Consider the following 13,432-nt stretch of genomic DNA (forward strand, 5'->3'; position numbering starts at 1 on the left):
TAGTAATATACACTCAACAAAAATATAAACGCAACACCTTTGTTACTGCTCCCATTCCCCATGGGATGGACGTAGAGACCTAAAATTCATTCCAGATACACAATATAACCATCCCTCCCAAACAGTGGTCACAAATCAGTCCAAATGTGTGGTAGTGGGCACATCTGCTATATTGAGATAATCCATCCCACCTCACAGGTGTGCCACATCAGGATGCTGATCTGACATCATGAGTAGTGCACAGGTGTACCTCAGACTGCCCACAACAAAAGGCCACCCTGGAATGTGCAGTTTTTTGCGCTATTGGGGGTCTGGGGACCCAGAACCGGTCAGTATCTGGTGTGACCACCATTTGCCTCATGCAGTGCAACACATCGTCGCATGGAGTCTATCAGATTGTCAATTGTGGCCTGTGGAATGTTGGTCCACTCCACTTCAATGGCTGTGCGAGGTTGTTGGATATTCGTGGGAACTGGTACACGGTGTCGTATACGCCGGTCAAGCACATCCCGAACATGCTCAATGGGTGACATGTCCGGTGAGTATGCTGGCCATGCAAGAACTGGGACATTCTCAGCTGCCATCTGCCCTGAACAATGTGAACCATGATTCATTTGTGAAGCGCACACCTCTCCAACGTGCCAGACGCCATCAAATGTGAGCATTTGCCCACACAAGTCTGTTACGGCGACGAGCTGGAGTCAGGTCAAGACCCCGATGAGGACGACGGGCATGCAGTTGAGCGTCCCTGAGACGGTTTCTGACAGTTTGTGCAGAAATTGTTTGGTTGTGCAAGCCAATTGTTCCAGCAGCTGTCTGGGTGGCTGGTCTCAGACAATCTTGGAGGTGAACCTGCTGGATGTGGAGGTCCTGGGCTGGTGTGGTTACACGAGGTCTGCGGTTGTGAGGCCGGTTGGATGTGCTGCCATATTCTCTGAAACGCCTGTGGAGACGGCTTATGGTTGAGAAATGAACATTCAATGCACGGGCGACAGATCTGGTTGACATTCCTGCTGTCAGCATGCCAATTGCACGCTCCCTCATTGCTTGTGGCATCTGTGGCATTTTGCTGTGAGACAAAACTGCACATTCCAGGGTGGCCTTTTGTTGTGGGCAGTCTGAGGTACACCTGTGCACTACTCGTGATGTCAGATCAGCATCCTGATGTGGCACACCTGTGAGGTGGGATGGATTATCTCAATATAGCAGATGTGCCCACTACCACACATTTGGACTGATTTGTGACCACTGTTTGGGAGGGATGGTTATATTGTGTATCTGGAATGAATTTTAGGTCTCTACGTCCATCCCATGGGGAATGGGAGCAGTAACAAAGGTGTTGCGTTTATATTTTTGTTGAGTGTAGTTGGAAACTATTGTAATTCCAAAGCGTTTGTGAACTTCATCATACTTTAGATTGGTTATCTTCCTGATCACTGGTCTCATGTTAACTTTTAATTCCAGTTACACATTGAGATAGTTATGGGTCATGGGTTTATAGGTTTAGAAATGTGAGGCAGTGAGAATATCACTAGGGCGAAATGATCAAAATCAAATATCACAGCGCTGATCTGTCAACTACCAGTTTCCATCAATATTTGCGGTTCAACAAAAAAAGGAAACTTTGTAAAACTGCAAACTACTCAGCTTTTCATGCTGCAGTTACCTGGTATGAAGCTTCAAGAGCATTCATTCATTTAAGTCTTTGTAATCGTTCACAACTTCAACCACAACTTGTGTGGTTCACTCTATTATAAGATAATACATGCCTCTCATCCCAGTGTACTATCAGGGTCCAGACGTCTATTCAACAGCTTCTCCTCTTCAAAATAATAGTATTGTTTTTGTCCTTAAATTTATGGCTTAAAGGAACCCAACATCTAAGATGCCACAATAATGGAAATATAAATTACTGTAAAGGACAAACAGAAGCAAAAGGGGAGCCATGGATAAAACAAATAAGGAAGAAGACCATCAACCAACCACAGAATTAGTTGTCAGAATCAGGCTTATCCCCTAAACTAGACCTGGAAAACTAGAATAATAGAAACTAACACTGAAAAACGTAGTGTTATTTTTGCTACAGTCCTTTTGGTTTTATCTTACTAGTCAAATGAAAATTCTTATGCTCCAAATGTTTTTGATAAGTTAAAGGTCTGGTTAGTTCAGCACCCTTCGAAGCTATGAAGCTATCCTGTTGTAATAAATGCAGGATGTGATTTATGATTATCTTGCTGAAATATGGAAGGCCTTCAGTGAAAAAGCCATTGGCTTTTGTAATTTGAAAAATACGCTAATAAAACAAAGACATGTTTGAGTTGCCTAAAAAAATGAGAAAATAATATTGCATTAGATTATCAACCTATGACAGCATTTCTATTCGCCAACTCACCAGTCACTTTATTTGGTAGACTGCTTTGCTAGTACCAGGTTGGACTCTGGTCTTCAAAACTGCCTTAAATAAATCTTAGCTGTATAAATTCAACAAAGTGCTTGAAGCATCCTGAGAGATTTTGCTTGAGATAAGATCGTATCATTCAGTTTCCTCAGATTGGCTGGACTTCCATGATGCAAATGTTCCTCCACATCCATTGGATAAGGATCTAGTGACTGTGGAGGCCATACTCAGGACACCCAAATAGAAATCCTAGTAAACCAGCAGTTTCTGAAATATTCTGATGAACACATCTGGCCTGAGCAATGATGTTACATTCAAAGTCACTTAAATGACCTTTCTTCCCCATTCTGATGCTTGATTTGAACTTTAGCAGGTTGTATTGACTATGCTTACATGACAAAATGCAGTTAACTTTTTCTTGTATGTTTTTAATTTGTAATTCCTTGTTCAAAGACCTGGACATGGGTGAACTGGTGAACCTAAACTGGTTGTTGGTTTAGCCCTGTAACCGACTTGTCACCTGCCCAGGGTGTACTCCACCACCAGTGCAACTCCAAGCTGGTTGAGTAGTTATAAAAATTCATCATAATGATGGAAACTGACTTACTTTTAAAGTAAGTGGGATAATCCCCTATTTGGAGTAGGCCAAATCCTTCTCCATGTTGACCATTATTGACTAAACAATGTTTGCAATGACAGACTGGTTTTGTTTCTGTAATCACTAATTAATTCATTCAATCTGTCTGTCAATGTGGTTCACTGCCTCTTTTCTTTGCACTCTTTTGTTTCAGCAGTTTGTTCTTCTAGTTTCTCTCAGGACTTCCTTTCAGTCCATCTGAGCTTCAGTCTGTCATCCAAAAGCCTCCCTGTGTTCTTTCATTTCTTCTGCTCCCCTCAGTCTCTGCTCACTCTGTGAATTAAGACTAGTTTTATAGGAGGGAATCAGCCGTGTTATTATCATCAGCAGTGCTGACGAATGTCCCTTTACACAAGCCTCGTAATGCAACAATCAATTCGAGGCTTTAATTATTAAGTGAGTATTGGTGTGCGGCTTGCATTAGCAGAGCTGGAGACTCATAAATGATTAAAGATATTCAGTCTGACCCAGCATTGTGTGTATATTTGTGTGTGTCTAAAAGAAAGATTGAGAAAGCGGGGTTTAGAAATATACCGCCTTGTCGATGTACAAAAAGCTTTTGACTCGGCATGAAAGATTGCAGAGTAAATTAAGTGAATGCAGTATTGCTGGTAAAAAATCCATGAATAATAATGATGAATATGCAGTAAAAACATGATTTTATAAGGAGGCAGAATGCGACAGGGCTGGAGGTTCACCTCTAATGCTTATAGATAAAGTTGGCTATAAACTGGACCAGTGCCACACACAGCCACCCCCCCCCCCCCACCCCCGCCCCCCAAAGAGAGTCTTTGACATGAAAATGATATATCTCCTCTGACAATCCTATCACATCATAGCACCCCACACTCATCCCCTCCCCAGCGCTGCTATTGCACAGACCAAATCGCAGGTTTTGATACTGATCGAGTTAAAGTAATGCCAGCTAAATGTTGCTTTTGAAACCTCTCAAGTCTTAAAACTTTCTCCGTCAATTGAATGCCCATCCAAGGTTTACTTTCAGTTTCTAAAAGGTTCTATCTGTACACTTTTGCCTCTCTAAGCAGCAGGTCTCTCCTTTACTTTGCCTGGTACAGTTTACACAGTTGCTCAATTTGACCGGTGCCCGGGATTACAACTATGTGGGAACACAGCCCATATGGAAAAGATATATATAAATCTTATAAAGTTTGTATCTGTCTTGTGTGAAACTTGTATGAAAAGCATATAAGTGTGAAAACAGATATAAGATCCCTTGAAAAATTATATAATGAAACTTGTATGTTTTGGATACTTACTAAAACAATGTATGAAAGTAATGCGAAAGTGGCCACTTTCATGAGTAAATCATGTAAGCCTTATATGATTTACTCATGAAAGTGGCCACTTTCATGAGTAATCACATATAAGTTTTTACTATTTCTTTTCCGTATGGGAGGCCATAAGGTACTCAGAGTGTCATGGGTACTGGCTCTGTGACCAGGTGTTTTGTGCGTGTTTTAGTTATATTCTTTGATTATTGTAATTCATGTGTTCTATTTTCAGTCCTAGGATTTTGGACGTTCTGTTCCTTGTCTCGTCGCTCTTGTCTCCATATTCCCTCTGTCTCTCCAGTAAGTCATGTTTCTGTCTCAATGTCTTGTCTGCGTCTTTGTATTTGTCTCGTGTTTTATTTTGATAGTCCATGTCCTGTGTGCAGTGTATCGAGTTGTGCTTCCTCTTATCTCGTTAGGTCTGATTTGCCCCAAGCTGTGTTACCACCTGTTCACCATCCTCTCGTTGTCCGGCTTGTGTTTAAGTCCTGTGTTTTTCTTTTGCAGTTGTTGTGTTGTCTCTTTGCCTCCTGTTTTGCAGTGTTAATAGTCTCCATGTTCAGGTTGTTTGTTTTGCATGAGTTTATTTGATGAAGTGTTTTTCCCAGCAATAAAGCTGCCATACGTTTCCGTGTTCGAGTCCTGCAATTGGGTCCTCCCTCCTGCCTGCTACACAGCAAACCTTGACACTGAGAGGAACAGCACTTGTCCCTCCTGCTTATTGTGGAGTGTAACCTTTGTTTTGCTCAGAGATTTCATTGTGATGACAGACAGAACTGCATAGTGAAAGTGAAGCTTATGAGAAACCATGGAGTCATTATTCTATGGCAAGTACATTGTCCAATCAAGATTTCCTTTAAATTGATAAGATGATGCCAAAAATAAAGATTATTTCCTGTTTTAAATGATGTGTAAGTGATTGATCTGTCAAATTTATCAAATCAGTTGAAAAAGCAGAATTTGTCTCTTTTTTTCTTACCTTCTCAAGTTTTCTGAAAGTTCTGATCTCCAATCCTTTATCACTTCTTTCAGGACGTTAGTCTGCTCACTGTTCTTCAAGGGAGATGTCCCCACAGATGCATACTACAACCAGTAAGTGCTTCCTTCTTGCTTTGTTCGTGTGAAGTAGAAAAGCTTTTACTTCATGAAGATTTATTTAATCATGCAAACTGTACAACTTCCCTGAAAACTAGCTCAAATATTGAACTATGATTACCTTGCTAGCCCCAAGGTGCAAGTTTTTCTGCAAACCCCTCAAAAATCACTAAATGCTTACGTTCAACTCAGAAAGAGAATGTTTGGCATTTCTGCTTAAACAGTGACTGCAATAATTGCTTGTTGAAAAAGCTGACAAATAGTTTTGTGTGAATCAACAAAAAGCTCCACTCAGTAACCGTTTCAGCTTTTCATTTTCTTAAATTCATAGCAATTTTAGCATCTGTAATCATCGCAATTAAGTTGGAAATAGACTGACAAACTCAGGATCCACTTTCTGGCATTTTTCTGGTCTTTCAACTACATTACACATTCTCTGTGCACAATGTTTGCTCAGTTGTCACTGGGGATACATCTGTTGACAAGTTAAAGAATAAACTTTCCAGGTAAAAGGATTTGGAGATGATCTTTTAACCTCTAAAGTCAACCTGCAGGAAGAAAGCAGAGCTACTGTTCTATATCATCTTTGTGCAGTATGATACAGTTTTTATATGGCAAAAGGCCAATAGTGAGGTGACTTGTAAACCTTGGTTGGCCTGAGGCAGAGCAGTTCAGCACACTGTAGTACTGATGACTCACTACATGCAGCACTATGTTTTCCTTTTCTTTGAATGTCAGATAATGCCAAGCAGTTTCTGTGCATGCTCTGCTGCATTACAGATACATATTATAAAGTATAGAGCAATAGACATATATACCTCATTAAACTGTTGGTTGGTATAAGCATGATGTCATGCTGCAATTTTGTGAATTAGGATGTCATAAATTTGCACATGGTTGTATGAATGAAAATCCCACTGCGTCTCTTGAGGAAGTCTTCCAAATTTCTGAGAGCTTTAGTTTGCTTGACGCTGGCTTAGACCCGGTGCAATGACTGACGAGGTGGTATGAGAGAGGGTGTTGAGCTAATTGCTTCTGATTGCATATGATGTGAATTAAACGATCTCCCTACTTTGCTTCTTTTCTCGGATTGACTGTGTGTGCCTGTGACCGCACATGTGTACAGTGTATACGTCTTGCCTGCACGTGCAGGTGAAGTCATGTGTAGGGGTGTGTTTTATTAATAAATTTTTTTTTTTGATTGAGTCTTTGAAATCCACTAATGTGAATCTAGTCAGTGGATGCCTACAGTCTGAGGAAATCAAGTGGAAAAGTGTGAAAAGCTTGGGTTGTTCAGGTGCAAGGCTTTGTAGTTATAAGGTCTTTGATATTTGGCAACTTTATAAAGCTAAGCCAGACAGGGCGTGCAGGATAGGAGCAAGAGCAATTACCTCAAAGCTGATCTAGGATGCACAAAACTTGCATGAAAATTCACTGACATTTCATTTTAAGTATATTCATTTTTTTTTATTATTCAATTTGCTAGCTTGCTGTAAATTCAAGCAGAGGTTAAAGTGGGATTCTGCAGGCAAGTGCTTCATTAAGGAGACACGCCTCACTCAGTTTATTTGTATTATGAGCTCTGCAAGATTTGTCTTTTGTTCTGAGTTTGCTCTTTGTAGATTTACCCAACTGCATTCTACAGTATTAAAACTCCCGAATCACCCTTCATTGTTTTGTTTTGTTGCGAAACCGAGAAATAAGTGTAGAGATTTTCTGAGTTATTCACAAATGCAGTGTATAAAACAAAAAGCTTTGTGCAATTCTAATGAGCTTGAAAGTGAACATTTGGTATGGCCATTTTTTTCACTATAGCCTAAAGTCTCTTAGGGAGGATTCATTGTAGTTTCTTTAAATAATCATCAGGAATAGTTCTCCAGGCTTCTTGAAAGACATTCAAAGCTCTTTTGATGGTGGCTGCCTTTTGTTCTGTTCTCTATCAAGATGAACCCACACTGCTTCAGTAATATTAAGGTCCAGGATCTGGAAACCAAAGTGTTTGTCTGGTTTTTCTATGCATGTATGCATTTATTGTATTGGCGGTGTGGGATTACCAATCAGATGCCTTCTAGATGATACTGCATGGTCAATCCAAGTATGACTGCTTTCCTATGTTCTTAATTTCTCCATTTTTGACAAGCTCCAACACCACTGGCTGAAATGCAGACCAAAACTATGACAGAGCTTCCAGACGACTGTAGACAATTACTGCTGTCTTGACTGTCTTAATCTATTCTGTGCACAGTAACATTTTAAACCAGAAATTTCACATTTCAAATCAGCACTCCCTAAAACCTGCAGCCACTGATTGCCAGTGTTCTTGTGGAATTTGGCATAGCTCAATCTTTTCATCTTCTTTCAGAATGGCTTCTTGACAAGCACCTTTCCACTGAGACCATTTCTGATGCACCATACTGAAAATGCCAGGATTGTGGTTAAATGCTCACCTTGATGGTGGAAAAATGTATCAGAGGAATTTTTCATAGTTTCAACAAAATAATTTAGAACAAAAGACCTTTAGAAAGCCTCCTTCGTCTTAAACTTGTTCAGGAAGTTTAAGACGAAGGAGCCAAGGGCTGTTTACCCATTCACTTATATAACCCTGATGTCTTTTTGAAACTAGAGTGACTCTTTGCGAGCCATTAAAACCATTAGACCTGGATAAATGTGGTGTAAAATTGTTCACTTTATTACTACGTATCATTGCCTATGAAGCATTCCCTAAAGTCTGAGTTTTTTCATCACTGACATAGCTGGTATATAACATATTTTGGTGAAAGCAACTGCATGATAGTTCCTAAGCTAAATATAGTGTGTACATATACAGTAGAAAAGGATGTAAAAGCACTACTGAAGGTTAAACCCTCCAATGGTGTTTAGCATATGAGAATAGATTCCCATTTTTGATATTTGCTGTAATTTCTTGTAGATTTCACTATTCATTATCATTACTGATAATGGCATTTGGCACACTGGGGAATCTTTTTTAAAAATCCAGACTCCTCGTGGATATCATTTTAGTATTAATAAGAGAAAAAAGAGGATTCTAGTAAACAAAAATCATGATGGGCACACACTTCAGATAAATTCAGTTCCAGTTTTCCAAATGGGGAAGAAAATGCAAAAGAGTTGCAGATTCTCTTAGAGTGAAATGATGCATAAATATGGATTAGAAAATAATGCATAATTAATCTATCATGTTGCGCTGTAATGTGTGCTTTTACATATATACATAATAAATAAACAGTGAAGATTCTAGGATTTAGAAGTGGAATTTATTTAGTAATAAAGTCAAAGAAAATTTGGGTATTTTTCACTAAAATGCTCACTCTAAGGGGATCAGTGTGTGCAGAGTGGGTTTGTGGTGGTTCAAAATGGTTTTGTTGTGTATATTTATGGGATTTTGCACATGCATGTATGTTTTGAGCTCCTCATAATTCGGTCTGAACGCAAGTACATAAATCATTCAGTTATAGAGCAGCAACACGTGATCAGAAGTTGAAGAGACCTAAATCTTGTCGAGCACACATTGAATCTGTTTAATCAAACACACAGCAGTTGGAACAAGCAGCACATAAACTTAAGCACGACGCCTAAGACTTCCAGCAGTCAGCGTGAACACTGATGAACACTCTGTTATAGACCAAACTTTCCTGGTGGTTTTTGTTAGGCCGCCAACATTCACTGGCATGACTTTACATTGTGTCAACCCCCATGTTTTAGCAATAGCACAGGGCCCATATTCTGCCCACTGGCAAACCACACTGTTGTTTGTTTCTCGCCTAATGTCTTTGCTTACATCAGTGGTATTTCAATAAGCTATTTAACATGATTTATCGATATACAAAATTCAATAATGGTATTTGGTAATTACCCTTCGATGGCCCATCGCAACAGAATGAAATCCCAGCAGCGATAAGAATTAGGGTAGGACCGCTCAGAGTCTAGATGATGAAGATAAGATGGAGGCTTGGCTGTAGTGACTTGGGAGTAGGTGAGCTGAATGCAGGAGTCTGCTGTTTAGGGAGAATGGAAGATGAGCAGGGCAGTTTAAAGTAGGCATAGTGGAGGTTGATTGGCTTGAAGAAGGCAGCCAGGATGATGATTGGACTATACTGTAGCGATGATGTCAGCATTGACTTTTACTGCATGGGAAAGTGGAAGGGATGTAAAAGAACTGAGTAGAAGCCAAATGCCTGGGAAAGCAGACTGATGACTGAATACAGATCTTGTTGAACTTATGTAAAAGCTTCATTTATATCCATCACTGCTAACCGGTCGCAGCAGATCGCTGCCCCTGCATCAGACTGGCTCTGCAGGATGTTTCTTCCTGTTAAAAGTGTGTGGGGGGGGGGATGGGAAGTGGGAGAGAATTTTTCCTTCCCACTGTCACCAAATACTTGCTTAAAAGGGGTTGTTTAGTTGTTGGGATTTTCTCTTTGTTGTTGTAGGGTTTTTATCTTACAATATAAAGCGCCTTGAGGTGATTGTTTTGTTTGGTGCTATATGAACAAAATTGAATTGAATTTCATAATATGAAGTTATTCGTAATCACATACATTCCTGTTTTTGTTGTCAGACAAATGTACAGGCATGAAACGGTGACACAAATGTAAACCACCCTTTTAGTCCATTGTCTAACTTGCGCCTCTTCTTGGCTTTTGTGCAGTTTTGGCTTATTGTTAGTGAAGGATATCCTGTAGCAATATACAATATGAAAAAATAAAGTGTTTTTAACATTAAAGGATGCAAACTTGTCCTTTTAGCCCTCCCACAATGAAGTTTCAAATACAGTTGTTTATTTTTACCCTATAAGTCGTATTTAATACCGACAGTGATACTTTTAATAAACTTTGCCAAAGATGATGGCAGCTCAATGTGTTTTATCACATGGGATTGTAGTAGTGGTCACAGATAACAGAAACATATGCATTCTCCTGTTAAGCAGCACAACCCGGACTGATTGTGGATCAGCTAGTTCACTCACCAACTGAGAAGCTCTTCACTAGCGTACATACTGCCAGGTGGCTGATTGCTGAATGAGGCTAGCTGTGCACTGGCTCCTCATAAGAAATGGGTGGCAGCTGAGCTCTTGATACACCCACACAATAGACAGACCTGCTAGAGCTGTAGCGGACAGATTTGTTTCTAATTTTAGTTCTGCACACAACCATAGTTTTTAATCAAACAATTGAGATGCGACTGAAGTAAAGAATATCAACTTTCGTTCAAGCAGTTCCGAAACAATTTACACCATTGACTGTTTAAACTTTTACAGCCTTCCCATTTTCCCATTTGCTGTCCTTGACAACCTGACCTCTAGAGCCCATGGACATCACCAAATATTCTGTTGGCTCCCTTAAGATGTTTTACTGCTTTGATGGAGCCATTTGAAGGGACATCTTATTCCTTTGTCTTGAGAATATCTTGGGTTGCTTCTGAATTGTGCTTTGGGTTTATAGCCATTTGCACTGATCAGTTTTGTAGCATTTGACTGAATCTGAGGAGAGAGCATAGCCCTGTACATTTCAGAATTCATCCTGCTACTTCCATCAACACATCATCATTTAACTCTAGTGACCTGGTTCCAGTGGCAGTCAGACATGCCAATTCCCCTCTACCATGTTCAAGAGACAATTTGGTGTCATTTGAAACACGAGTAGTTAAGTTTCCCTGTGAATATTTTCCTCTTTTTATTAAGAAGAGGAAAGTATCCTCTTTCCATCCTTTTCCAAGAAACTGTGCAGGATCTTTTAGATGTTTTCTGGCCTAAGTCAAATTCAAATGTCCTGTTCTGTGTGTAACCAGTGGTTTGCACCTTTTTGTAAATGGACTGATTCTTTTATATAGCACTTTTCTACTCTCCCTGAGTACTCAAAGCACTCTATACAACATGCCACATTCACCCAATCACACCCATTCTCACAAGCACTTTATCTACACTCAGTGCTTTCTAAGTACATTCACACACATTCATACTCCGATGGATGCATCGGAGAGCAAGTTGGGGTTAGTATCTTGCCCAAGGATACTTGACATGCAGAGCCAGGGATCTAACCAACCTTCCGACCAGTAGGTGACCTGCTCTACCTCCTGAGCTACAGAGGGTTTTTGTAAACCCTCTGTTTACAACAAGGTGCATTCACGAAGGCCTCTTGACTGCACCCACCAGAGGGTTTACTTCAGGGGTGTCAAACTCCAGGCCTCGAGGGCAAGTGTCCTGCAGGTTTTAGATCTCACCCTGGGTCAACACACCTGAATCAAATGATTAGTTTATTACCAGGCCTCTGGAGAACTTCAAGACATGTTGAGGAGGTAATTTAGCAATTTAAATCAGCTGTGTTGGATCAAGGACACATCTAAAACCTGCAGGACGCCGGCCCTCCAGGCCTGGAGTTCGACACCTGTGACTTAGATGTAGGGAAGATGGTTTTCTCAACCATGGAAATAATTCTGTCATCGTGCATTTCATATCTGCAGTCTTTCGGGCCTTTTGGTGTTGCTTTGCCTTGCCCAGTTCATTCCTGTTGTCTAAGAATGCAACATATTCTTGATCTAACAACAGATTCTTTTTTCTTTTTTTTTTTTCTTTTCCCTCAAGGACCTCAAGTTGAAACTTTCTGTGGAAAAAAAGCAAGTTCAATACTTGAAATCACCTCCAGATCTATTTAACTTATAATGAAGTAATGAGGGGACAAAGCTTTATCTGCCCATCCAGCTGCTGCTCTGTCAATTGTCCAATTGCTTTGTATAAAAATGTCTGTAATTCCCAAACGGTTAATGTAATACTTTTATTAAAGCTGAAAGTTTGTCCTTCAATTTTATCTTTATCATACAGAGGCCAGATTACAAGATTACAGATTATTGTCATTATCCAGTTTATCTAAATATTGACTGCTTGCTTTCCTATCCTTCACTTTTTTTAAAAGAAGTGTTTCAAAACCAACTCTTCCACAACTTACCTGCTCATTTGCTTTTAACTGGTTGGATTTTTTTCCCAAATCGCAGAGTCAAGTTAAGCTGTCTGCTACTGGATACAAAGTCAGCTGTAAAAAGAAACTGTTGGGTATTATTAGGCTATTTACTGCTCCATTTGTGGTTTTATGGCTGACGTGATGCTCTCAGGAAATGAGTTTGAAAATGCTTTGTTAGCGGGCAGAGGATTATGAGATTGGGGTCCCAGAAATAGTTTGACTGCACAGTAGGGCACTGAAACTCAGTAATTACAGAATCTCTCCTGTTTCCTGTGTTGTTACTGTCTCATTTTAAACATGTTTATGAACTGGAATACTGTAATGTCACACGGTTTTCTGACCTTATCATAACTTGGTGCAAATCAATACAAAGCTGCTTTGAGCGAACATACTAACTAGGATAAAATATTTCTATTCTGGTCAGGTCTCTTTCAGGAGGATGATACCTAACATCACTAGGGCCCGAAGGTCACTAAATTGCAACTGCTTCTTGAAATACTCTTCAAAAATTCAAAATACTCTTGTATTTGTAAATCAACTAGTTATCTCCAAAGTATACTACATTATAGTGTCTAGTAGTGTCTAGTTCTTGGATTGTTTAGCTTGTTGTTCCAAAATTTGTGGGGCGATCGTGGCTCAAGAGTTGGGAGTTCGCCTTGTAATCGGAAGGTTGCCGGTTCGAGTCCCGGCTTGGACAGTCTCGGTCGTTGTGTCCTTGGGCAAGACACTTCACCTACCGCCTACTGGTGTTGGCCAGAAGGGCCGATGGCGCGATATGGCAGCCTCGCTTCTGTCAGTCTGCCCCAGGGCAGCTGTGGCTACAACTGTAGCTTGCCTCCACCAGTGTGTGAATGTGTGTGTGAATGGGTGGATGACTGGGTGTGTAAAGCGCTTTGGGGTCCCTAGGTGGGACTAGTAAAAGCGCAATACAAATACAGGGCATTTACCATTTACCAAAATTTCCTTTAGATGTTTAGTTAGTTGACTGGTGTCTGCGATAACCAAAACGTATTCACATTATTTTCACACTAATCAA

At 40.2% G+C, this 13,432-nt stretch overlaps 1 protein-coding gene across 1 annotated transcript in view; it reads left to right on the plus strand.

The window, feature by feature from the left end:
• Positions 1 to 5,373: 5,373 nt before the first annotated feature.
• The window catches only part of LOC147323342 (leucine-rich repeat-containing protein 51-like), a 131,461-nt gene continuing 123,402 nt past the window's right edge, over positions 5,374 to 13,432 (plus strand). Inside the window, exon 1 of the mRNA XM_086304774.1 lies at positions 5,374 to 5,419. Coding sequence (XP_086160900.1) covers positions 5,392 to 5,419 — 28 coding nt within the window. The 5' untranslated portion in view covers positions 5,374 to 5,391. The remainder of the gene's footprint in view (positions 5,420 to 13,432) is intronic.

The sequence above is a fragment of the Aulonocara sp. 'chitande type north' Nkhata Bay genome, linkage group LG8, assembly GCF_057382095.1.
Source record: "Aulonocara sp. 'chitande type north' Nkhata Bay isolate Kocher_YH1m ecotype deep benthic linkage group LG8, A_spYH_male_GT1.1, whole genome shotgun sequence".
Taxonomy (NCBI): Eukaryota; Metazoa; Chordata; class Actinopteri; order Cichliformes; family Cichlidae; genus Aulonocara; species Aulonocara sp. 'chitande type north' Nkhata Bay.